Here is a 27741-nt window from a genome sequence, read left to right as displayed (position 1 = left end):
GGGTAATGTATGTTTTGTAATAATAATCAAAATCTACAGTAAGAAGTAGTAACTAGTAACTAAAGTTTTCAAATAATTGTAGTGGAGCAAAAACTACAATATTTGCTTCTGAGATGTAGTGGAGCAGAAGTAAAAGTATTGAAATTTGTAAATACTCAAGTGAAGTAAAAAATACCTCAACATTTTACTTAAGTACAGTACTTGTACTGTAACTATGTACTTAGATACTTTCCACCACTGGGTAAGTTGGTCTAAATTACAATTCGTAGTAGTACGACTGTATCGCTCGCCAAAAGGAATGAATCTACAAACCAATTTGCTTATCCTATACCCTTTTTTCATTGTATCCATCAGAATAAGATGTTGAGTTCAGCAGCTGGTTGATATGACTGAATATAACTTCCCTTGCTACATTTGGTGTGTTTTCATTCCAGATGCTTATCTACTTGAATATTAAAAATATTTACTTTTAATAATAGAAAATAGCTTTTCCAAGTATGTTTCTAGTTTCACTAAACAGGATAATCATACACATGGAGATATAGGCCTACTGTATACATATTCACACGACTATAACACAAAATATTCAACATTTCAGAATCCAGTTTAAATAAATTGCTCTACTGCATTGAGAGCAACATTCAAACAGCAATGTATCCAATGGGAATAAAGAAATTAAGCTATTTAAAATGGCTACAGTTAGTGTGGGGTGATTATGATGAATTATGGGACGGGAATAATTGCATTTCCATAAGGCAATAAAACCTCCAACTTGCTCGCATATGGAAAACGAATCTGTCCTCCCCAATCACCTGAGTAGGCCACCTTGCAACATACTTTCCATTTATGGAGTCAAATGCTGTTAACAGATACAGCTGAACCTCACATGTACTGGTGACAGGAGCTGGAAGTCTATCTGACTTTTATCCACGTGAGCCAGATGTCCTTACAAGGTAAAGATAATAATTATACAAAAATCATGGTGGTGATGGTGGGGCAGAATCAGGTGAAATCAGTGTGTTGGGGAGGAGGAGCAGAGGAGGCAGTTACAACCATAGTTACGCATAGATACCACATTGACCACTGTTGTTCATTGGAGTGATGTGTCCGTCAACACAGCTGCCATATTGGTGAGAGCAAGCCGTGCCTCTTAATGCATGTATGCCACATGTATGTCTATTGAAGCAGGAGGTCTCTACACAATTTAAATCATCATAACTCGCTGAATTCTTAACTGATTTTCAAGCGGTTTGGTTTGTTAAAAATGTCAGACATGTAGCTAAAATGTGTTTCATGCCAAAACACCTCATCTTACGTAGATAATGTAGTAACAGTAATGGTTATAAAACCATTATATATTTTACTCTACTACATCAGGAAGATCTGCAATATTTGAATGTATATACATATATATTTTAGTTATATCACGAATATTTTTGGAATATGTGACCTGTTTTCCCTGTTCTTTTTTTCTATTGCTATTCCTCTCCCCTCTCCTGAAAGCTACAAATGATGGGAGCTTGTACGAAAAAAATATTTCACCCACGTTTTCACACCTGTAAAACCTGTGATGTGACAACTCAGGCTTATTTCTTGCAGTGGAGTTATGGCAGGTTGCCCCTGCCAATATGGCGGTGGTGTTGGCGTACGTCGGTCCAGTGGCCAATGTGGTGTCTACATTATGCTATGTCTATGGTTACAACGGCAGGAGGTCATCTCCCAGCTCGCCATCTCCGAAGTCATCCTCGTCCACACGCTTCTTAGCTGCCGTCTTTGGTCTCTCCGCCTGAGGTCCCAGTGGGTCAACGTAGGAAGCATCTACACACACACACACAGGGTCGTTGGGAGAAATATACAATATTCTGACAACAGAATGTAACATTTACAGCTACGTTTCCTCAGTGGGATCACATTAGAAGTGCAACAGTTGCATTTTTTTTATGACCTGCCCAGAATGGGGAGGCTAGGGTGCAAAATATTTAAAGGGAACAGAGGTGAAATGAGAACAGAACAGAATAGTGTATAATAATTCACAACTCACAACAGGCCCAGTATAAAACCAAATACTAAAGCAAAAGTAAAAACATCTGATTCCAATGTGAGTAGATCAGATCTGCAGCACATATGTTCACAAAGAAATGACACTTTGTTTGTTTGTCAGCAAGTTGGAGGAGGGCGGGGAGAGAGACGGATGACAAGAACTAGAAACCACCGATGACAGATTTTTGGGTCTACCGATCTCGAGTCCTAGACCTAGACCACCAATTAACAATGTTTTGACTGATATTTTGTCCAAAACGGCAAAATGTTCTTATCAATAAAAAAAAGAAAAAACATAGTTTCTAATTGAGAACATTTAACTTATAAGCAAATAAAAAAATACCTTTTTATTTAACCACTTAAGCCCTATTCAAAAATGACATAAAAATAGCCGATCAACATGCTCACAATGTGATGCTGTGAGCTTGTAGATCGGCTATTTCTGGACATTTTTGAAAATATAATGACATTTCCAAATTATTAGGGAGGCCAAGTTGAAAGTGGTAAAAAATCGGGACGCATCAGCCAATGTGTTATCGGCTGCGTAATTGCCGATTACGATGACATCAAAAAAGTCAAATAATGGCCGATATATCGGCCTAAACAATATATCGGTCCGGCTCTAGCAAGAACAGTTACAAATCGGCGTAAGATTTATTTCTGGGCACTGATTCATAGGATCAAACAAAATAATGAGAAGGAAGAGAGGTTTGAGAGGCTGTCCTCACCCAGGTCTCTCTGCTGGCTGCTGGCTTCATATGGCTCGTTGGAACCAGGAAGTGTCCTCAGCTTGGCGCTCAGCCGCTCGCCCTTGGCACTGCTGCTGTGGCTGCTATCTGTATATGTATACACACACAAACACGATTAGCTTACCTGCTTACTGTGTGTGTGTGTGTGTGTGTGTGTGTGTGTGTGTGTGTGTGTGTGTGTGTGTGTGTGTGTGTGTGTGTGTGTGTGTGTGTGTGTGTGTGTCGACATGTTTACATGACGTATCTATTTGGTCATTCGTATTAATAGGTTTCGGCGTGCTTCATTCTTGGCTGATGACATAGATGACAGGCTGACAGCAGAGGGCGCCCCAGAGAACTGACGCTGCTTTCACACTAGCGCCGACAAAGCGACAGGCTACAAGTCATTTTCAATGGAAGCCAGAGGCATGAAGCTACAAAGCGACGCCCAGGCTACAAAAACAAACTTGAGCTGGTTTCAACCTTTTTCAGCGCTCCAGTGACACAGTGAAGTGTCAATCAATCATACATGTATGGTTTTGTTTCACCATTTGCACCCACTTACTCTCTCCCTATAATTCCTGCACCATTCTACAAATAAAGAAAAACGAATTATTGCTGTAGCCAGTTCCCTGTGCTATTAATCCCTACCCTTTGCCGCAGTGTGGCGTGAGCAACACTTCAATGGCGACTCGGCTTGACCGTTTTGTAGCTTTTGTCGCCGCTAGTGTGAATGCAGCATAAGGGACAGAGGAGTGATAACGATCACCAGAACATCTGGCAGCCAGGTAGCTCTGGAAACTCTGGAACCCAGTGGTGGAAAAGCACAAAAACAGGAAGTAGTAAGAGGCCCCAATCCTCCGCTGTCCCTCACAGCACTAAACACCCCCCTCCCCTCCCTCTCTCTCTCCCAGCTGAAGTTGTCACTATCTACCAGTAGAGCCCGACCGATGCCAGATTTTTGGGACCGATGCCAATCTAAATTTTGGAGAGTCCTAGACCACAGATTACTGATGTTTTGACCGATATTCATCAATTTGAAAAACATATTTGATTAAATTTAGAACACGCAAAACGAAATATATAAAAATAAACACAAATAATGTTTTAATATATAAAATAAATACAGAAAACTAAACTTTATTCTATTAACCACTTATTAACATATTCTTGTTAAAGAATAACCGATCAACAAGCTAGATCTGCTATTTTTGCTATAGTGACATACCGTACCTCAACTAGGGTTAACAGATTTAAAGTGGTTCAAAATCAGGACACATCGGCTGCAGAATTGCCAAAGCGAAAAAAGTTAAATAATGGCCGATATATCGGTCTGGCTCACTACTCTCTGCTAGAAAACAGACTTATTGGCTCTTGTCTAAAGGCACTGTCTTTTTTTTTACCAGAATAAGTTAAACAACACTTAAGTTTTTAACAGACAACAGACACCCAACCAACCAGTATGTGGACACAATCCCCTGCTGGCAAACACTGACAACTGTGTTCGTTGATGCCGGAGGTACCGTGGAGGAATCAAACCCAGGGGTCTGCGGTGGTGGGTGAGGGTTTTACCTCTATGCCACCCGTCCCACACAGCAAGTTATATAACACTTGGAGCAATATAAAGTGGTACAGAATGAAGAAAAGGGAGTGTGTAGTTCATGGTGCATTTAATCCTGATCCCTGTCCACATAAGACTATTGCTGGCATAGACACTATGTGGACTAGCAACTATCCATTATTTTCTTAGCGATTATTCTATCGATTACTTTTTCGATTAATAGAATTATATATTTATATCTCTGCTGTCCGGCAGAAACCAGCTAACTCCAAAATGTTCATTTTTCAGGAAATGACAAAAATAATACAAAAAGTGGAGCTAGGAGGTTTTGTTCATCATTGATACAGTAAGTACAGCTAAATGGACCTTCAAGCTCACAATGAGGTTGGAGGTCAAAAGGGGGTGGAGCCCGGAGTCAGCAAAACCAGCTAACTCCACCCCCCTTTGGTGGACTAAGCTGGTTTAGCAGAAAGTTTGAGGATCCAATGGAGTTAGCTGATTTTGTCAGAAGCACTTTTTAATACTTTCCATTGGTTCAATATTTTTTTAATCAACACACAGACGTAAAGGGTGTTCAATAGCACTGATTTATGGAAAAAAAATGCAAAAGTGGAAAAATGGAGTTAGCTGGTTTCTGCCGGACAGCAACGAATATAAATTTGTATATATTAATCCAACGAATCAACGTTGAATTATAATTTACTAAATTGATTAGTCTGATTAACCACTTAAGCTTAAACCCACTTAACCCTTGTCACACAATGGTGTCATGCAAAATAGCAGATCATGCTATTTTTACTATTGCATTAAAAGAAAAGCAGCATCTTTTTATTATTTTAACAAAATACCGGTAGATGATTTATTATAATTGATTAAATCGATTTGTTCGATTAACTGCTGCTGCACCCGTAATTAGGGCTGTCTCGATTACACATTGCGATTGACGATTTAATTGTGTGTTTGGCATTGAACATTATGAAGCCTTTTAGGCTTCGTGATCAAAGATTGCACAGGGCAGATATGACAAATAACTGAAATATACAGACATTTTCTAATAATTTAATAATTTAATTATATTTTATATTTGAAAATGTGTGAAAATCTTTCAACATGGAAACGATGATGACGATTATACAAAAATAATTGTGTTTATCTCAAATAATTGCGACAGGCCTACCCCTAATGTGGAGCTTCATAGCTGGATGACTAAGCCTCAACAGAAGTGTAAATGCAAAGGAGTCATGACATCACAAGTTCACCTCCATTCACGATGCATCTGAATGTGACAATAAAGATGATTATGATTCTTGCAGGGCCATACGGGTGGGGATTACTGCATTATATGCTCTTTGAATGGTGCCAGATCATTTGCCAATATGCAGAAGTATACCTTTACACTATTCTGCCCATCTGGTCCTCCAAGGAGATTAACCCATTAAAACCAGGAAAGTATCTGTGTCATTTTAGATTTTAGCTACAATATATATAGCAACATAAGTTTTTTCTAAAAACTCTTAGGATTTAGAACAGTGGTTCTTAAAAATTGCAGATCTACAAGCTCACAGCGTGTCACTGCACTGCAAGCTTGTACATCTGCTATTTTTGAAAAAAAAAAAAATCTTTAAAGTGTTTGAAAAATGTTGAATAACTTTGAATTTTTCAACACATCTTCTGGGGGTCCCTGGTAAAAACATTTTCAGGTGGGGGTCCGCGGCCAAATATATATCATTTTGGGGGTCCTTGGCACGAAACAGTTTGAGAACTACTAATTTAGAAGGCATTTGTAGAATCGGCCTCTGGTCTTAATGGGTTAAACAAACATGCAAACATGCAGAATACTGTTTGACCATGCAGGTCTGGTGTTCTGAGAGGAGTAGCGTTTATGTGAAATACAGGAAAGATAAGGTGCAGTGCCATTACACCAAAGCATAGCAGGAAAATAAATGGAGACAGAGGGAAATAAGTCCCTAACAGCACATGATGGACTTGTGAGAGACTGTGAGAGTCTGATATCTGCTCTGTTGACTCGTGAACCTCTCGGATGGAGGTGGCAGTTTTACAAGCCTTCCATTGGAGAATTACGTCATTTTCGAGGCATGAGAAAAACAAACTTCTCCGCCTCAAGCCTAGAGTACGTTTTGGGGAATAACAACCTCTCTTCACACACCAGGGAGTGCAGTGTACCGCAAACAGACAGACTTTACAGAACAGAGGGAAAACTATCAGGTGCATTTCAAGAGTAGTGGCCTTCTCAGCTTTCTCTCAAAGCAATTTTCATCCTCCCCCTGCTTCCTCGTCTGTCAGTCTGTCTGTCTGTCTGCTATGGTCTCTCAGTGCATTACTCAGTGCAAACATTGACTGGAGCAGACAAGGAGTGTCGGGGAGAGAGGGAAACAGGCTGAGATCACAGCAGCCTGTCAGAGGAATTCTGGGCCTCTCAGAACATATTAAAGCAGTTCTCCGTTTGTTTCGCTCTCTTAGTGGAATGTGACTCCCTCAACAGAAAACCAGATAAAAAAATAATCCACGTATTACATATACTGTACTATCCTATGGTCTTGGAATCGAATAGGACTGCACAACTGATAAAGTGTAGGAGACTAGGAGTATATCACTGTTCATGTAGCTTTTACAGTTTATAATTGTAATATTTTGGCACTGTGGCAATACTTATTTGAATGTATTCAATTCAGAACAACTTAAAAAAAGTATACATATATTTTTTCCCCTTCTTTTTTAACTCCCCCCCCCTCCCAAAATGTTGAGATATCATCAAAAATGTGAAAACAAGTCTATCCCAAAGCAACAGACGAGGAACGCTGGCAGTCTCGTAATGATGGCCTCAGTAACAGGACACAAAGCGCACAAAAAGGCTGCTCTAGTAACAGTGAAACGAACGTGACCAACATGGATTGGACCATAACAGAACCTTCTAGGGTTTCAGTTCTGTCACAAGAATGTTCTACTCTGCACTACGATAAGCAGCTGGAGGTGAATACAGTCTGGAAAACCCAAATAGCAACATTATGGTGATCATTACGCTGGGGGCTACAATGCCTGCCTGATTTAAACTTAGTTGCACACCGGTGTTCTGCACCGAAAAGACACGATGTACAAGTCCACAACCGCAGCGCATTACTAGCTTGTAGATCGTCTATTTTCACTGCGCGACACCCGTGTGTAACCAAGTATAACTAATGGTACATACCTCTCCCTGAGTCCAGCAGTGGACTCTGCATTTTAGCCTCGGAGTGAGACACTGGGCAGGGCGACAGACACAGGAAGGCAGAAAGCAGAAGAAATAAAGTAGTCAAACTATGAGAAAACAATGAAGGAGGGAGGCATTGCAAAAAGAAAGCGGGAAAGAAAAAAGGAATGAAAGAAGCTTGATATATAGCACTGGTTCTCAACATCAGGTCCGGGGACCACCAGGGGTCCAAATGGACCCTTACGGGTCTGTAACTCAGAATGTACAAATGGAACCAAATGGACCTAGTTCCATTTGTACACTAAATTAACATTGAGAATTGTACAGTGTAGTTTGGGGCCCCAGTAACAGAGATTGGGGGTATGTGGCCTAAAGCATATCAAACTGGGGGTTCTTGATGTTCAAAAGGTAGAACATCTCTGATAAAAAGCACAGCACTAATCACAATCACAGATAAGGGAACAAGAGGGAAATTGGAGCCATGCGATGCATTATGTGTACTGATGAGATATAATTTGAGTCACTTTCACTCTCTCACCTGCTTTGACCTCCACCTCTGCAGTGCCAGAGAAAACAAAGAGGTGAATGATCACTCTGCTTCTAAAGACAACCACATCCTAACAGTTCTGACTTGCTTGTTAGGGCACGCAGCTATTCTACCAGGACAACACTGAACAGATTCCCATAAGCATTTCTATTCTACTTGTCCGATTTTCTGTTAGTTTTATTTTTGTTTTTTGGCATAAAAAAGATTACAGAATATTAAAAGCACATTGGAAGCCTTTTTTGTGATCCAAAACATCAAGCCACAGGGGAGTAATGGAACTCTTGGCAAATGGCAAGGCGGACAGACAGGCACATTAGCAGGTGCTTGACGTAACATTACAGTCTTCCAGTTACACGGCCGAGACGAACCGGGGCTCGCCAAGACATTTTTTGGCATGTGGGTAGTGCATCTGTGTTGTCTTTGTAATGCATTCAAGTGCCTGATAAACCTGCTCGCGGTGCCGGTGGGTGAAACTTGTTTCCATTGTCAGAGCCAGTGTAGCGAAGCCTATTGGACCTAGAGGAACCTTACAATCCAGCTGGTCCGATTCGTCTTCTTGCTAGGTTACTGTGACCCGAGAGTGTTATGTCTGATTTATTATTACATGGTTTGGTTGAATGCTTCATTCCGATTGGTCAATCACTGAATTCAGCAGTCATTCTGTTATTTTTCAATAGTGACTGCTGCTATCAATACCGGGCCACTGCAGACAATGCACCTGAATCAACCAATTCATTAATCAATCCGCGGTGCTTGGTTTGTCAGAATTTCTATAAGCTCACAGCTAATTTCACTATTTGTCGCACAATGAAGTATATAGGGCTTAAGTGGTTAACATTAACACAACAAATATGCCCCCTTCTGTTTTGTTTTTTTACTAATGGAACCCTGACTATAACGATAATGCTAATTATGTGAGCATAAGAGTTAATAATAGTTGTGGTGTGGACTCCACTTGATAGTTCTTGTGTGTTCATCCTTGTGTGATCTAAACACATACAGCACCACACACACTGGTACAGCACACCTTTTACAAGTAGGAACCACACCTTTTTACAAGTAGGACATCTTTGACAAACTTGACATGTGTGTGTCACGCTGATGATAAAGATGATGGTCCATGGAGAACAATAAAGATTATGAGTTACAACAGTTTTCACTCACCACTGTTGGCGCTGCCCTCTCTGCGACCTCTGGCACTGCCCTCCCTCGAGGACTTCACCCTCTGCAGGGACGGAGAAAGAGAGAGAAAGAGAAACAGATGGAGGAAGTAAGATGGATAGACAGATGGAAGGATAGAGAGAGGCAAGTTATGAAAGTTATTAATATATTAGTAATTCATATTTTGTTTTAAATATCCCACACTCTGTGCCTACACAGAACAGAGACGAGCCTACATCTCTCTCTCTCTCTCTCTCTCTCTCTCTCTCTCTCTCAGGGCTGGGCGATATGACTTCAAATCAATAACATGATTATTTTAAACGTTTTGCCTCGATTACGATAAATGAATGATTATCAAAATAGCAGATCTACAAGCTCACAACATGTCGTGATGTGATGCGTTGTGAGCTATCTATTTTTGTGCACTACCATTATACAATGAAATATAATACAGGATTAAGTGGTTAATCAGTCTAATCGATTTTGTCAATAAAAAATGCATTGATATAGAAGACATTAAAACATATTTAAGAAAAAAAATCTATTAACCAACATGAGCAAGATTAAGACAGTTATGATTTGAAATGTCAATTTGGATATATTTTCAGTATATATTCTCTCTCTCTCTCTCTCTCTCTCTCTCTCTCTCTCTCTCTCTCTCTCTATTTGTCTGTGTATGTATCTATAACTATGGTGACCATTTGTCTCTCTGTCATAATCTCTTTCTCTCGATCTCCGTTCCCAGCAGACACTATGCACCCCCCACCCCTCCCCCTCCTACAAGGGACCATCCCTCCCGTTCCAACAAGGTGTCTGTATTGATTTAAGAGCAGCTGGTTGTGATAGTTGGATATGTCGCTCTCCTCAGAGGAATGTCCCCACAGGGCCAAGACACACAGCTCTAGCCAGCATCCAATCATCCAGACGAAGAGAGAGAGGGTGGATGGCGGTTTTCCTCAAACCTTTCCAGTCTGGGACTCTCAAATGAGAGATTTGGCTGTCTGGCTTGTGGAAACATGGCTACTCTTGTCATGATGATCGGGGGGGGGGGGTTAGCAGTCATGGACTTCTGGCCCATTCCAAGCAATGTCAGAACTCGAAGTGGCGGCTGGGTGTATTGTTCTCCGTACTTACTAGCATGTGTTACTTTTCATTTGAATGAATCTGGGAACCAGATAGGAAAAGAATGTTGAAAATATTTTTTATCGTTTTTAATAAAATAATTGATTTTCAGGGGAAATTTTGAATTATCTTTTATTTTATTCCAAAAGTTTTCAAAAACATCACATAAGCTTGGTTATTTTTTGTGAGTGACACAGTCGTACGACAAAGTCTAAATTAGGCTTCAGTGTCAGAGTGTCCAGAATGAGACACTCGTTGCTTTTGGGCAGAAACCTCTTATCTCCATATTTAAACTTTTTGTGTTTTTTTTCCTAATTAATGCCTTACTTGATCATCCTACAGCGTCACACAAAAGCATCAAAAGAAGCAGATCTACAAGCTCGAAACGCGGCGCAAAACGATGCGTTTTGATCTTGTAGATGTGCTAATTTTGCTCCTTTTAATTTGAATCCTGAAAAGTAACAGTTTTGGACATAAGAGGTTTCCACCCAACAGAGACAAAATCACATTTTAAACCACCTAGGAATGTTGTTCTAATCTTGCTGTTCAGACTTGATAAAAACCTGATTCCAACCTGGATAGGCTCAAAAATCTGAATCTAAAGGTTAAATTAATTCACCCAGTTTGGGACCCATTCTCCAAAAACACAGTGACATGCCTGATATAACATCCTGGCTGCTTTCTCCCCACCTGTTCTTTTATCTCCTTCATCTTCTCTGCTTTCTTCAGCTTGATGGAATACTCCTGCACCTCCTTCAGGTTCATGTCTGTACTCAGCCTGACGAGGAAGCGCAGGCCTACACACACACACACACACACACACACACACACACACACACGATTTAGCACCGTCAGTTAGCATTGTTCAGAGCATTAGTTAGAATACCGTCCGTGAGAGGTTGCTTATCAAACGATAGATGAATTACATTCCACATTTTCCGGGAACTTGCAGTGGATGTCTCGGTAGGTCTCCAAGGATTTCTGGTAGTTCCCTGTGAGAAGACCAGAAACCACGTTCAGGGTAGCTCTTTCAACATGCTGCTAATTCACTTTACATAAACCAGCTACAGGAGGTGTTTCTGTGAATCTGTTTCTGTCAATGAACCTGACATGACTCTCTTTTGACCAATTAAGCCGTACGTATATATACTTTAGTACGTATATACAATTAGGAAGGCCAGGGTGATAATTAGCAAAGAATATACTCGTAATTACCACTTCTCCTGTAACAGCTGGCCACCATTAGTTGCCACTTCACTTGGTTTGGCCTGAAAAATAAAGTGAGAATAAAGTTATAGGCCAAACACACAGCAAAAATACACACTGAACAAACAAACACAGCATAAATACACACAGGACCAGAAAACACACAGAATAAACCAACACTCGTCGTTTGGGAAGTTTGAGAACCCCTGTGCTAAGCCAGTGGTTCTCAAACATTTTCATGTCAAGGACCCCCAAATACAGTATTTGGCCGGAGACACCCCCATCTGCTAAGACTTTGTGCCAGGGACCCTGTGAGAGAACATTTTCAAACTTATTCAAGAAATGTCAAAAATAGCAGATTACTTTTTAGGATTAAAGTGGACAAACACATTTTGATACAATTTATTTTTGATACATTTTAAATACGTTAGCTGGGGACCCACTGGAACAGCCTCATAAACCCCTGGTGGTCCACAGGTCTCATGTTGAACCTGTGCCAAGTTATAGGGACTGGTTGGTACTTACTGGATGAGTGTGGCTCTCTCAAAGTACTGAATAGCCTTCTCACAAAACTGGGTGTCGATGTAATACGCTCCCAGCCATTCTATCACATCGATGTTGGAGGGGAAATATCTGAAAGACTGGACAGATACACACACACAGCTGTACCATTCAATATTATGAACCGATAAATGAAAACACATGCTCATACTGTTGGGATGGGGGACTTTCAACAACTACAGTAGACAAGTGATGTTTTGTTTGGGGGATTTTATTAAAGGATTCTACTATTTGAGAGGTAAAAGCCTCTCAAACAGCAGTTTAGACCATTGACCGAAAACCTTGTTGCTTGCAGCCTTTAAAGATTATATACGCAGCCAAGTTAACATATGTAACAATATTTAAAACCACTTTAAAACCACATGAACCCTACTGTCCCTAATCGGTATAAATAGCATATATACAAGCTCACAACACGTCGCAGCACAGCGCATTGTGAGCTTGTAGATCTGCTATTTTCAACAAAGATATTGGGTGTAGAGGGACAAAAGGAGGGGGCCTGGTATAGACCCCGGGGGGACCCGTTGTGAGATTGTCTATAGGAAATGTTTGAAACTTTTTGGATAGGGCTTAAGTGGATAAATAAAATAAATGTTAGTTTGTGCGTTTATTTTGTGTCTATCAAAAAGTTATTTGTGTTTATGCATATAAATATATTTCTTTTTACAAAATATTGGTCAACACATCAGTGGTCTAGGACTGTCCACAATTGTGACTGTCCTCGGACCCAAAAATCTGGTATCGTTTGAGCTCTTATAAAAAGTTAAATGGGACTTATGGTATAATATGCTACCTCATAGTAGTACTGGAAGGCCTGGGACTTGTCCCCCTCGCCGTCATACAGCTCTGCCAGTTTAGCAAGGACGTGGGGGTCAGTGGGGGTGACACTGATGAGCTGCATGAGCCACTCGATGGCCTGCTGCGGGTCCTCCAGCAGCTCATAGCTGGAACACAACGTGTGTCAAGGACAAAATGTAGACAGTTGCGCGGTTCTCGTACGTAATGAGATGGGTAAACAGTTTTTTGTTGTTGTAAATTAACGCCCTACTTGATCATACCACAGTCACACAAAAGCATCAAAAGTAGCAGATCCACAAGCTAAATCTACTACTTTAGCTATTTTTGCATTTTAATCCTGAAAAGTAACAGTTTGGGATATGTGAGGTTTCCACCCGACAGAGACGAGAATATGGTAATACAAGCACGCGCGCACGCGCACGCGCACACACGCACACACACACGCACACACGCACACACGCACAAACAACCAGTAGGATACAGGTGTGCCAGCTGGTACATGACCTGTGCACTGTTCCTGAGGATGGCATGGAGCTTCAGGAAGCAGTTCAGAGCCTCTTCTAGACGACTCAGCTTCTTATAGGTCAGGCCTGGGGGAGAGGGCGGGAAAACCAATCTGTCAATCAACTGTCTGCAGTGTTTTCAAGTCAAGGCAGGCTGTATACTAATCATACCATTAGGGGTGCAACTATTAATCAAACTATTTAATTTCATTGATTATTAAAAAACTTATTGATAATTGAATAGAATAATCGATCAATGATTATAGGCAAAAATAGTGAAAATAACCAACCTACAAGCTCACAAAGCATCACAATGCGACACGTTGTGAGCTTGAAGACAGCTATTTTCACTATTTTGCACGACACCGTTGTAAGGCGAAGTAAAACTTCATTGATATGAATCAAGATGATTTGATTAATCGAAAAAGTAATCGACAGATTCATCGATAAGGAAATAATCATAGTTGGAGCCCTAAATAGTAATAATACAAAATAAACACAAGTCAACCTATACTAGAGGTGGTTGAGCCACATGGCTGGGTTTCATTTTAGCCCAAGTTTGCTTTGGAGTGTTCAGCACCCTCTGCTGGACAGATTTCAATTAAAATGTTCATAAAATACCAGAAATAGCACATCTATAAACACAACTTGATGCGACATGCTGTGAGCTTGCATACAATAGGCCTTAAAGGTAGGGTAAGTGATTTGCTTTGGTTAAAATAAGTGTTAAATAGCTCTATATTCTGATAGTACTCATTGCTATAGAGTGTTTGTTCAGTATTAGGAGTCTCCTTGTCTCTCCACCTCTTTATTAAACAGAAAATGCATTTTCGTTTCAGTTTCAGTTTCATTTCCAATTTGATCCAACCAGGACAGAGAACTCAATCAGGATACAGATTAAACAAGTGAAATTGGAAGTGATGACACTAAGAAATGAGCAGACAAAATTGGAACTGGAACACTATACAAATTAAGCTTAAAATGGGTACTTTCTCCTGATTGGCTGAGATTTTGACACCTACCGAAAAAATATATTTTCTAAGAGCTGGAGAGACTGTTACTGAAAAAAACACTCTATAGCAATGATTACTATCAGAATATAGTATTTTAACAAAATACTTTTTGTTTTAACCAAAAAATATCACTTACCCTACCTTTAAGTGGTAAACAGACTAATCGATTTAGTGGATTATAAAATAATCTGTTATACATTTGTTTGCATTGATTCATTGATATCTAAAAAGAAAACGTAAAAGAACGATTAAAAAACAAAGACGTGCTTCTTGATCATTTGATAATAATGGATAGTTGCAGGCCGAATTGCATTCATCATTACAGTTGATAGGGCTTTGCCTAAGTAAGTGGTTCTTAACAAGGGGTCTTTGTGGGGTTCCAGAGGGTCCCCAGCAAAATGAAGAACATTTTAAACACTTAAACCCTATTTAACTTTTCATTAGCTCACAACACGTTTCGATGCAATGCGTTGTGCGCTTGTAGATGCTATTTGTGAAAGATATTGTGTTGACAAAAATATTGAGAAATATTCTCTTATGGGGGTCCCTGGCACAAAATCCTTTCAAATGGGGGTCTGCGGCCTAATACATATCAATTTGGAGGTCTTTGACATGAAAATGTTTGAGAACCACTGACCTAAGTTATACAGGGCCTCTGTACAGGAGGAGTCATTCCTCAGGGCCTCTTTGTAGAACTCTGCAGCTTTGTCATATTCCTGCTTGACGAACACTGTGTTGCCCTTGTTGATGAGCGCCACCGGGTTGTAGCGGTCCGCGCTCATGGCCAGGTCGGCGTAGCGCTCCGCTTGCTCGTAGTCTTTCTCCTGTAGGGGTCAAAGGTAGGTTTCACACTTAAAATCTTTAAAAACTTTGAGAACCACTGTGGTAAATGTTTGTCACATGCATAGTTTGTGTATTTTGTAGTAGCAAGTGAAGGCAGGGGACTTATACTACTTGCACATTATTTAACTTTTTTTAATCTACATAGACAATCTACAGTGTCAGATTCATGAAAATGTTCTGTCATGTTTCCATGGGACAGAAAATCACTGTAAATATGGACTGAAGCCAGCAGCATACTCCAATTGAAGTCCAAAGTTTTTCGGTGCCTTGTCGAAGTTTGTTTCGGCAGTTCTTTCACAAGAAGATTTTCCAACTAGCCGGACATCACTGCTGAGACACCATTGTGAGTCCTCTCATAATTTATATTGTTTTATTTCTGCAATCTGCCGACAACGCACCATGGACAGTTTTGAAGGTTGGCTGAGGTTAGGTTGGTACAAACCTCTATAATCTCTCTCTGAGAGACTACAAACACAACGAGATGACAAGTAATTAGTAATGGAGAGAGATAGCACACACATTGTCCACTGTGTCTGTCGCGAGAAATGGCAAAACCTCCCAGACAAATGATGTACGTTGGAGGTTCTTGTAAACAAACAGCGGAGATCCGTGGTAAAGAGTTGCAATGTTCAGAACTCAAAGCCGAGCCGCAGCTAGTGAAAAAATACTTTCGCCCTCAGACAACTTTGTTTGTGACGGCAAGCTGAAAACGTTTGATTTCCTTTGGAGTATGCTGCCAGCTTCAGGGATAGAAAAGAGACTGAAACAACTTTAGCAACACTGACAAACTATTTCTCATTGACTATACGTCTACATAATTTCTGTGTATAAATGGCATTTGGTAGAATTAACCACCTACACCCAAAAGAAGTGAAAGTAGCCGATCGACAAGCTATAATGACATGCCCAAAATTGGTACACCAAGTTGAGACTGAGAGCGATCAATATTAATGAACTGGGCGGGATCATACCAGGAAGTAGAGGAAGGCGAGGTTGGTGGCTGCAGCGCTCTTCACTCTGCTGTCTTTTTTTTCAAATGTCTTCAGTGTATCAACAGCCTGTACAGAGAGGTAACACAGAGAGATATTATAGCAACAACGCACTTTATAATGACCTTATGCTAGTGTAGTAGCCCAGGGATGTAGCTATGGAAGAATATCCCAAGGCCCAGACGGTTGGCGTAACCGTCTGGGCACCTAGGCTGGTAATCCAGCCTGACAGCGTGTCATGGGTTCAACTCCCGATCCCAACGACCTTTGCTGCGTCACCCCCCCATCTCTCTCCCCATTTCCTGTCAGCCTACTGTCCTATCAAATAAAGGCATAAAAGCCCCCCCAATTTTTTTCTTTTTTTTTTATATACCTGAAAATACCTTTTCAGGTCGGGATACCAATGTCATCCAATCAGGAGAGAGAACTCATACAGGATACAGGATAAACAAGTGAAATTGGAAGTGATGAAACAAATAAATGAGTAGACAAAATTGGAACAATAAAATGTAAGCTGATAAATGGGTCTCGTCCTTATTGGATGAAACTGAAAATGTATTTTATGTTTATTAAACAGCTGGAGAGACAGGGAGACGCCTGTTACTGAACAAACACTCTATAGCAAGAACATCAAGCTTTACATTTTTAACAAAACAAAACATAAAACGTGCAGCACTTTTAATAACAGCACACAGCACGTTGACACTTGATCCAAAACCTTGCAACACAAACAATATACCAGACATGCACAAACAATGAAACAAGCACACATACCTCAACCTTTAGCCATGCAGTTTGCAATGAAACAATGAAACAGGCACACATACCTCAACCTTTAGCCATGCAGATGGAAATGCAGGTGGACGGGAGAGGGGGGGGGGGCAAGGCAAAACAAGACAGAATGGAGGGAGTGAGAAGGGCTTATAGTATAGATGCACAGCAGACATACTAGCAACAGCAATGCAACAACCTGTCATACATGGAACTAGGGCCATGATTATTCTTTCGACGATTATTTTTTCAATCAAATAATCGAGAAGTGTGCTTTGCTTTGGATAATGATTATATATACAAGTCACAATATACGGTAAGTCACATTGTGAGCTTGTAGATCTTTCTTTTTTTGGAAAATCAATTATTTTATTAAAATTGATTAGCTGATTAGTTATCAATTGTTGCACCCCGTCATGGAATGACACAAAGACAGTACCATAAGCGGTTAACACACAGCAAAACAAAACCCATACAAGATGCACTGCACACATTGCAACATCAATGCAACCAGTTGGTACAGATAGGTGCAACAGTTTATGAAACTAATCGATTTCATTTATTATAAAATAATAATACATAATTAATCTACTAAAATAATCAACTTAGATTTATTCTTATTTTTTATGTTTTCTTCTTATTCTTTTCATTTTCTTTTAAAAATACAATGGCAAAAATAGTGACAGTGGCAGATTAGCTATAAGTATAAAATAAGGCTTAAGTGGTTAACAGATAATAATTGATTTAATCAACATCAATTAGAATGTTTTGTTGATTCGTTGAAACAAAATAAAAAATACATATAATACTATAATACCACTATACCACTCATCTTCACCATTTAAGCCTGATTTATACCAATCTACTAGCTTGTAAAAAAAATAGGGATGCCAGGTTGAAACTGGTTAAGAATGTATGGATTTTTCCATGTTATTTGTAGTCGAATTAACATTAGTGATTATGACTATATGAATGTGGTTAATTAATTTTACTGACAGATATAGATATAGATATAGCTACAACAAAGAAATCAATCAGAAAGCAATCAAAGCAAAAATTGCTTGTTCAGGGTGGGATTGTCGGGTCTCTTCTCTACATGTAAAGTGTCTTGAGACAACTTGTTGTGATTTGACACTTTAATAAAATTGAATTGAATTGAATTGAATTGAATCATGACACATAAAAATGACTCCTAATCCCTGTGCATGTGGCACAGGTGCATACACAGGTGGTGGAAGGTCTACGATGCCCACCAACTCTATGCCCTTGAGCAAGGCACTGACTGAATCCACAAAAGGGCTCCAGAGGCAGCATACTAAAGGCGACCGTGCACTCTGACCTCTCTGGAAATATATACGTGAATGTTTGTAAATGCACGTGGGAGGATGTCATTGCTGTCAAGCGGAAACGAACCCTTACAGGTGGTTTCACTTGTATACTATCAGAGTTATGGGGGTCTGTGGGCTAACTTAACTGACCTGGTTGAAGTCCCTCTGTCTCAGGTAGGTGATAGCTTTGTTGATCTCCAGATCATTGGCCAACTCTACGTAGTGAGAGCTCTTCACCATGTCCACACACCTAAAAGCAACAACAGACACATTTACATTACCTTCAGTATCAAATTCAGCAAGTGCATGAAACAAAAACAAATTGCAGACAAAATTGGAACTGAGAAATTAGCTTTGAGGGTTTCTCTCTCCTGATTGGATAAAATTGGTATCCCAATCTGAAAATGAATTTCATGTGTACTAAATAGCTGGAGAGATGGACAGAATATAAAGCAATTTAACACGTATCATTTTCAAAAAGCGAATATAGCAGGTCTACAAGTTCACAGCGCGTCACATTGTGAGCTTTGAAATTGGCAATTTTTGCTTTTTTTGTGCGACACAGTTTTTTGGCTAAGCCAAAAAGATAGTGGTCAGACTAATCAAGTCGATTATAAATGATTAAATTCGAATTTTTGCATTAATTCATTGATCATATCACAAAACTGTCCTTACCAATTATTCGATTAATCAAAAAAGTAATCGATGGAATAATACATTTCTACAAAAATAATCGATAATTAATTTCAGCCCTAGTCATATAAATACAATACCAGTCGAATCCTGCAGCAAAAGAGCTCTCTATGGACGGGGCGATGAGCTTGGCAGAGGTCATGATGTACTTCTCAGCCAGGGCTTTCCTGTGTGTCAAACAACACAAAAGGGTGGGATGAGGAAAGCTAGTATATCAGCTAATCTCTTAGTTACGCCAACATTGCATTTATGTCTTGTTTTCCAAATACAGATGTACTACTGTAATGTGTTTGTGTTCAAACTGTTGCTGAGGTTTCAACTGGTGGCAGGTAGCATTGTATTTTGCTCACCGCTCTCTCTCCATCTGATGAAGCTTGTCATTCTTAATAGCCTCAATTACCATATTTGCTCTGGTATCGTCCTGAAAAGAGATGAACACACAAAGAGAGAAAGCATATGGAGTCACAAACCGCTTCTCTTCACCTGACAGTGAGGAGTTTCACTTAAGTTTTGACCAAATACCTTGATATCAATATTGTGACGATAATATAAATTTCCTTTTCGTTTTTTTGAACATCCGAGTGCTGACGAGATAGGGGCTGTTTTTTTCCTGAGCACAGTGTATGTTTTAAACTGTTTTCAATGACAGCTGAGTGTCTATTCTGTGATTAGCCGCGCACGGCTGGTGTTTTTATCTGCTCACCGAGAGAGCGTTTGGATGAGCATTTTAGAAAAGCTCCTTGCGTTTAAAACAAAAGGCAAAATGTTCCTTTAAAAAATTGGTGGGAAAAAAATATATTTTGGCCAATCTGTATGGTACAGTATGTTGATGCAATACAACTAACACAACTGCATTGGTTGGAGTTGAACTCCCTACTCCTCTACAGAGATATTTATACATCCTGTGGTCGAGTAGGACACCTACTGGTTGACAAGATGTATTGCATCAAAGTCAAACCACAATTTATCCTCTGCTCAAACAAGCTCTTCTTTACTGCTCAACAGTAGACATTGTGGTGCTTGTGCCAGGAACCTGGCTTTGAATCCCACATTATTTTATTTTTTTAATGAGTGTTAAATAGCTCTATATTCTGATAGCAATAATTGCTATAGAGTGTTTGTTCAGTGACAGGGGGTCTCCCTGTCTCTTCTTTTCTTTAGTAAACTGAAAATGCATTTTCAAGTCTGGATACCAATGGTATCCCATAAGGAGAGAGAACTCATACAGGATACAGGATGAACAAGTGAAATTGGAAGTGACGACACAAGGAAGTGAGCAGACAATATTGGAACTGGAACACTGTAAAGTTTAAGCTGATAAATGTTTGGTCTTGCCTGATTGGATGAAATTGGTAACCCACCTGAAGTTTTATTTTCTGTTTATTAAAGAGTTGGAGAGATGGGGAGACCCCTATTACTGAACAAACACTAATGACTCTATAGCAATGATTACTTTCTGAATATAGAGTTTTAACCTTTTCACTTTTTTGTTTTTTGTTTTAACCATAAAATACAAACACTACAATCAGGGAGGTTAGGATTCACCCAAGACACCCATAGATACCTCTATGAACCCAGGAGAGTTGTAATGGTATTTGGAACTCACGTTGGTAGAAATGTACTTGTCGTCTTCGTCGACGCCTAGAGGCACACTGATGAGCTTCTGGAAGGCCTTCTTCATCTTCTCCCTGTCTCCGATGGCGTAGTAGCAGAGGATGAGGTTAAAGCCCGTCTTGATGTTGGGGCTCTCGCTCATGATGTGCTCGAAGGAGGTGATGGCGTCCGAGTACTGGCCCATGCGAACGAAGACCACGCCTATGTTCTGCATGATCCTGATCCTCATCTCCTTGTGCGTGTTGGAGATCTGGTCCAGCGCCATGCGGTAGAATTTGATGGCCTTCAGGTAGTTTTTCTGCTTGAAGTAGATGTTGGCCATGTTGACCTTAAGGCGCCCTGGAGAGACGGAAAGACAGAAGGGACAAAGGAAAGGATAGTCACAGTATGCAGGTGTTTTATTTGTATGAGATTATATTTTAGGGGTGCTAGTAGCTATTTTAAAATGTGGTAGTGAGTGCATGTTTGAGATTTACAGAGAAGAGGAATCTGTCTATGTGCGTGAAGCAATCCGATTTCAAAATCCTTTAGGATTTTAAAACTTCTGTAGAGTGAGCCGGTAGGCCGGTCATCAAAATATTGGCTTAGGAATTAATTCAAGTCTCCATGGGGTGACTAATCGATAGGAAAAAAGTAATTTTGGGGGTGAACTATCCCTTTAAGTTAGTTGAGTGGTCTCCCCATCATCAGCGGTATGCCAAATTTATGCAGCGTTGTCCACAGGATATAGCAGACCAACAAGTTCACAACACATTGCATGTTCTGAGCTTGTACGTAGGTCAACTATTTTCGCCGTGCGACAAATTATGCATCGGGCCGTACTCACCTGCGTTACTGAACATCTTGTTCTTCACGATAACCTGATAGGTGTTCAGGGCCTCTGGGTACATGTCGTTATTAGCATACTGGTTTGCTAGATTGAACAGAACCTGCAGTAGAAGACAATAGCATATACAGTATATTAGGCCTGTCTCAATTTTTACATAATCGCCCGTTCACAAATATTTGAGATAAGATTGTTTTGAATTATCGTCAGAATCATTTTCAATCATCTGTATAAAAGCCATCTCTGATGGGAATTTTGGTCAACAGAAGGGGTTTACAAAGGAATCTTGTTATACTATGTGCATTTGTTTTGCCATGTTACTTTCAGGGAAAACGTCTTTACAGTTTTGTAAAACAGCTAACAGCGTAAAAGACAACCTAAAGTATATCCTGTATATTGGCATTATGCACATGATATAGTACAGTGGTTTTAAAACATGATATGTACTGTAGTACAGTGTAAGGCTGGGCTAAATGGACTAAATCAAATATTATGATATTTTTGACAAAACAACTTTATATTGGTATAAATCTTTTTTCTTTCCTTTTTTGTTTCAAATATAGCAAAAGTAGCCGATCTACAAAGGCTCACAGCAAGGCACATCACGACATATTGTGGACTTTCTAAGGGTTTTGAAAGTATAAAATAGGGCATAAGTAAATTAAAACAAGGAAAAGACAACACTTGTGCAACATCACAAAATTACGATATCCCAAAATCCCAAAAAAATAATATCTAGTCTCATATCACGATATCAATATAATATTGATATATCGCCCAGGCGTAGTACAGTGGCATTACATGGGAAGTACTCACCGAATAAGTGAGGTCTAAATTAATGTGGTCTCCATTGCCACTCTGCTCTCTCTGTCTCACCAGAGCTCTCTCCTTTCTCCCTGCTTCTTTGGCTTTTTCAAGTGCCTGGAGAAAGGGATACGGTCATATTATACATTACTGTACAGTATATATATACTTTATACACACACACACACACACACACACACACACACACACACACACACACACACACACACACACACACACACACACACACACACACACACACACACACACACACACACACACACACACACACACACACACACACACACACACACACACACACCAAGAGGTCAGAAGTAACGATAGCTAAAGCAAATAAATCACCCTACATTCCAGAAGAACAGTGGTTCTCATACTCTTTCATATCAAGGAGCACTATAACACTGAGAGTATTCAAATGGATTTACAGACTTTTAAGGGTCCATTTGTCACCCTGAGTCTCTGGACCTCAACTTGAGAACCACTGCTCTAGAGTCTTATGTTTATTATTATTTTTAAACAACTTATTTTCATAGTGAGACAGACCCCACCTCCACCCCCAAATTAAACACCCCTCCGAGTCCCATCGTATCACTACATTGCATGCGTTCAACACCGGGAAACATTTCCATCCAGTACATCAGGGAATGACAAGAGTCTGACCAGCTGAAGGGCTCCCAGGCTGTGTGCCAAACAGCTCTCCTCGATCAGGTCATTCACTTTCCTCTCCAGGATCTTGATCTTCTCTTCAGGCCTGCAAGATCACCATTAGGGATTTATGGGAGATGCCTTTGAACATGTATTCTATAGTATAGAATACATGGTAAAGTCAAACCCTAACCCTATAGTATAGAATCTATACTATAGGGTTAGGGTTTGACTTTACCCGCCACATGGTGCAGAGCAACAGTATTATTAAAGTTATAAGCCAAGAGAAAGACATCATGGCCTCTGTCAAATCCAAATTACTGAAGTCAGTTATGGCTACTGAGAACTTTAATTCATGTACACCACGGTCTGTCAAGATTAGTCATGATTTGACTGATATATTATGGAGGTAGTTTGGTGCAAGAGAGTTAAAGGACTTGTTTCTTTTACATCTGAGAAAACCTGAAAGTTGTCAGTTTTATTAAATAGAAACTAGGTGGTTTGAGACTGAGGCGAAAACTTACGTGTCCTCATTGTTGGCCTCGAGTGGAGGTGCAGGTCCTTTGGACTGGCCCAGTGGGTCAAATGTTGAGCCTGAAAATGGTCAACAAAAGTTGTAATCATATTTCATGAAGATATCCATGTTAACACTGAATGATTAACCAGAGGTTGCTTTTTCTTTTCCGTTTGGCAAATTTCCTCCCCAAAGTAGAATGTCTACTGAGGCCCCTGTCGCTGCCAACCCTTCACTGTTGGCCTGGGTAACAGTGTGCCAATGTAATCAACAATATTGTCACATTGGCACACCTAATTAATTCTAAGACACCCATTGTTAATTGTATTAGCAGCAGCTGCACTGCTTACATCATGGTATACTGTACATGTACATACAGCTTGTCATGTTTTTACCCTTCTGTAGTTTTTAAACCTCAACAGTCCACAGGAAAACAAACCATAAAATTGGCCCTAGGGTTTCATGCCCATTGAAAACCAGTGACTCCACTTTGACTACGGCCCGCTAAATAACACCTACATGTACCTCTGATCAATAACACCTGAGACCTACCTCTGATCACTGACACCTAAATCTGGTCAATGACACGCACCTCTGGTCAATAACACCTACCTCTGGTCAAAGATGAGGTGTAACCAGCGGCTCTGACTGCAGTCATAGGTCTTGATACTCCATCCTGGCATACCGTACATGAAGGACATGAGGTTTTTGTTATGTTATTTTATCAATAAAGCATCAATACAGTTTGTCTTACCTATCTGAAATGCCACTGAGAGGTAGGCCATAATGCTTTACTTTAATAATTTAAGGTTACTTAATAAACCTCTGTGACTGTCCCCAATAAGCAAAAGTAGTTCAAATGCACTTAACATGATGCATTCTTAACCTTAATGGCTAAGCCTGACTTGTACCTTGTATGATGGTGTCACTATGCGACACGTTCTGAGCTTGTAGATCTGATATTTTCTAAATTAATTTGAAAAATGTGCCTATAATGAAATGCCCACAATAGGGATGCCAGTGCATGCATGTGTGTGTGTGTGTGCGTGTGCGTGTGCGTGTGTGTGTTTGAGAAAGAAAGAAATCCAATGATAATCATTGTGATACACAGTCTGATGCTCTGTCTCACCTGCACAGCTCCAGTCATGGGTCTGCCCATTGAAGATACCATAGCCGTTCGAGACTGCAAGGTACAACGTTTACACGATTAGAGACCAAGTATTCATGAAGTATGGATATGGACATCAGAATGCAATGAAAAGGTCAATTAATTATCTGTTAAATGGTAAAGCTTTTGCTGAAAATAGCAGATCGATAGCAGCTTGAGCTTGTAGATCGGCTATTTTCAGCGAAAATAGACCCACAATAACAGAGAACAGAAAAGACACTAGTATTGAGCCCTGAGGGACTCCGGTTACCCATATGGGGATTAAGTGGTTAAGACAAACAAACAAGACAGGGCCTAATAATGGCATGGCTTCACATTGATCTTGGACTTCAAGTGGACAGTCTATGACATCAGTCGTTTATGACATATCTATGACATATGACTCAACCGCCATTCGCTTCCACTACAAAATGAAAGATAAACTAGAAAATGTGCTCCTCGGAGCACAGGTCTCCGCCAGTACTGTTCCTGATTAATCCTGTCTTACCTATTTATATTACATATTGTCACGTGTCACTTGACCAATGTTAGCTTGGCTGATGGAAGCTCACTTCAAAAAATATAAATAATTTTTTGAAGTGACACCGATTTATAGATTTCTATTTCGTCATGCGTCTCGCTAGCCAATCAAAGCATACCCTTTCAACATATTGTCACGTGTCACGTGAAGCTTGACCAATGTTAGCTTGGCGGACACATGGAAGGGTGGAGACGAAAACATACTCTCCACCTCTGGCGGAGACAATGAGCATAGAGGTTCTTGGCCAACTGGCAGCATGCACAAGAAAGCCCTACTGGCTGTCTGGCTCTGAACAAAAATGATTATTGAGATTGTCTGTGATGGTATATGTTTCATGTTTCAATACTTATGACACATGATGCTATCTAATATTTTTTACAGAGATTGCAGCAGTTTCAAGGTATGAAAGGCAAGCATCCATGTCACTATACACTAAACTTACTCCAAAAGATGTCCCAATAGGCCGACCCCCAATGGCTGTCCCTGGAAACTTGGCAGTCATCTGGGAAAAAAAGACTAAGTTACACCTATTTAAACAAATAACTTCATATTGTATGTATTCTTGTTTAACCCATTAAAACAAGGAAAGCATGTGTCATTACTCATTTTAGATTTTAGCGTTGGCTATTCAAAAATGGCAGATATACAAGCTCACAGCGCGTCACTTCTTTTTTTAAATTTAGAAAAATGTCACCCAGTCTTTCTCATATAAATTAGAACACAGAGTTCACAGAGTGTATACTTACAGGGGGCCTTCTCCCATGACTTGTCCTCACTGCTTGCTGAAAGCCTGCATCATTGTCCAGCTCCTATAATAATATGGTTGATAATTAAAAGGTAATTAAAGTGATCTTTTTGTTGGTTAACACAAACAAAATTGTTAAAAAGGTTAAAGGCAAGCTTTGGGAAGATGTTTTCAATACTCTATCCAACATATTACAACGGAACTTAGACCCGGATCCCGTGTTAGCTCTGTTTGGCATTATGGAGGGAGATGATGCCTCTCTTGCAAAATGCAGAACATCGAATGATTGCCTTCGCCTTGTTACTTGCTAGGCTGGCTATTTAGCTCACATGGAAGGATGCTGCCCCGCCCACGCTCAGCCAGTAGCTCTGTGACATAATGTCATGTCTTAAAATGTTGAGGTTGTCAACTATTGGATTTTGGGCACCCTTCTTGACATATTTCCACAACACACAAAAATAGCATTAATTGTAGACATCTTCAGACCGGTTGCCAATTTCAGCCAATCAGGAGAGAGTACCCATTTATCAGCTTCAATTTTAGTATTCCAGTTCTAATTGTGTCTGCTCATTTATTTGTGTTATCACTTCCAATTTCACTTGTTTAATCTGTATCCTGTATTATGAGTTCTCTCCTGAGTGGAAGAAAATTGGTAGATCTCAAAATGCATCTCCTGTTTGCTAAAGAGCTGGAGAGACAGGGAGACTGAACAAACACTCTAGTATAGCAATGATTAATATCAGAACATAGAACTATTTACTTATTTTAACAACAGCTATTAACTTACTGTCAACAACACAATCACTTACCCTACCTTTAATAGACACTATGATCATCAAGTATAATTTCTTATGCATAACAGGCAGTAAAAAAAGTATTAATACTACTGCAATGTAGATATACGTTACAGTAAAAATCCTGTATTGAAACTTGAGTAAAAGTACTAAATTGGCATCAAAATTTTACGTACCAAAAGTAAAAGTAGGCTACTCATTGTGCAGAATGTCCCATTTCACAAGTTCATGTTCATATACAAAACAAACCTTTTGAAAATAGCAGATCTACAAGATCAGTGAGCTTGCAAGATTTTCAAATGGCCGAAATATATAGGGCTGAAGTGGTTAATGTATGTTTTGTAATAAAAAATCGAAACCTACAAAGTAACTAGTAACTAAAGTTTGCTAATAATTGTAGTGGAGTAAAAAGTATAACATTTGCCCCTGAGATGTAGTGGAGTAGAACGAAGTAAATGAATAAAATAAATAAACAAATAATGGCCCTAAGTAAATACTGAAGGAAGTAAAAAATACCTCAAAATTGTACAGCAAAAAAAAAGTACAGTACTTGAGTAAATTAACTTACTTTCCACGACTGATTATAGGTATAGTAAACACATGAGATATGTTGTTGTACAGTTCATTTACCTCGGAGTCAAACGTTGGATTATAGTCGTTGTACCCAGAATAAAGATCATCCTCCTCTTCAGCAAGATGCACATGTTCCATGACGCACTGTTATATAAACCTTTTGTTGCTATTGTCAACAATATTAAACAAAACTATTGCTATTGTCATCAATAAGACGGTTTGGTAAAGAATGTGTTATAGAAGGCATCATTCTAGCGTCTGTTGAGGTCCAGTCCCACAATGCAAAGCGACATAGGCGGGACATATTTCCAAGTCTGGCTTCTGGTTGGTCAGAAGGCTGTCAATCATTAGTTTGCACTAATGTAATTGCTCAAAAATTATTTTGTCCCGTTGCTAAGATACAACTGGAAGCGAGCTGTGGCCAGCGCACGCACGCGCGCGCGCA

General features: G+C 39.8%; 1 protein-coding gene across 2 annotated transcripts; it reads right to left on the bottom strand.

Annotated features, from left to right (window-relative positions):
* Positions 1–452: 452 nt before the first annotated feature.
* On the bottom strand, positions 453–27546 carry ift88 (intraflagellar transport 88 homolog). Of its 2 annotated transcripts, XM_084085423.1 has the most exons (25): positions 27354–27546; positions 25931–25993; positions 25627–25686; positions 24626–24679; positions 24109–24172; positions 23507–23576; positions 22998–23088; positions 22329–22433; positions 21513–21615; positions 20679–21025; positions 19423–19493; positions 19153–19239; positions 18530–18629; positions 16263–16349; positions 15086–15272; positions 13414–13522; positions 12928–13078; positions 12099–12214; positions 11583–11635; positions 11294–11359; positions 11058–11164; positions 9249–9309; positions 8076–8093; positions 2769–2876; positions 453–1818 (listed from the first exon to the last, which is right to left on the bottom strand). In XM_084085423.1, the coding sequence occupies exons 1-25, from the start codon at positions 27432–27434 to the stop codon at positions 1697–1699; spliced, it is 2481 nt and encodes an 826-aa protein (XP_083941549.1). In that variant the 5' UTR covers positions 27435–27546; the 3' UTR covers positions 453–1696. The 2 variants fall into 2 exon arrangements, with proteins under 2 accessions (XP_083941549.1, XP_083941550.1); XM_084085424.1 differs by lacking the exon at positions 8076–8093.
* Positions 27547–27741: the final 195 nt, after the last annotated feature.

The sequence above is a fragment of the Gymnoscopelus microlampas genome (genome assembly GCF_963454915.1).
Source record: "Gymnoscopelus microlampas genome assembly, chromosome: 17".
Classification (NCBI taxonomy): Eukaryota; Metazoa; Chordata; class Actinopteri; order Myctophiformes; family Myctophidae; genus Gymnoscopelus; species Gymnoscopelus microlampas.
Note: the sequence above shows the minus strand (reverse complement) of the source record. Positions and strands in the feature narration are given on the sequence as shown.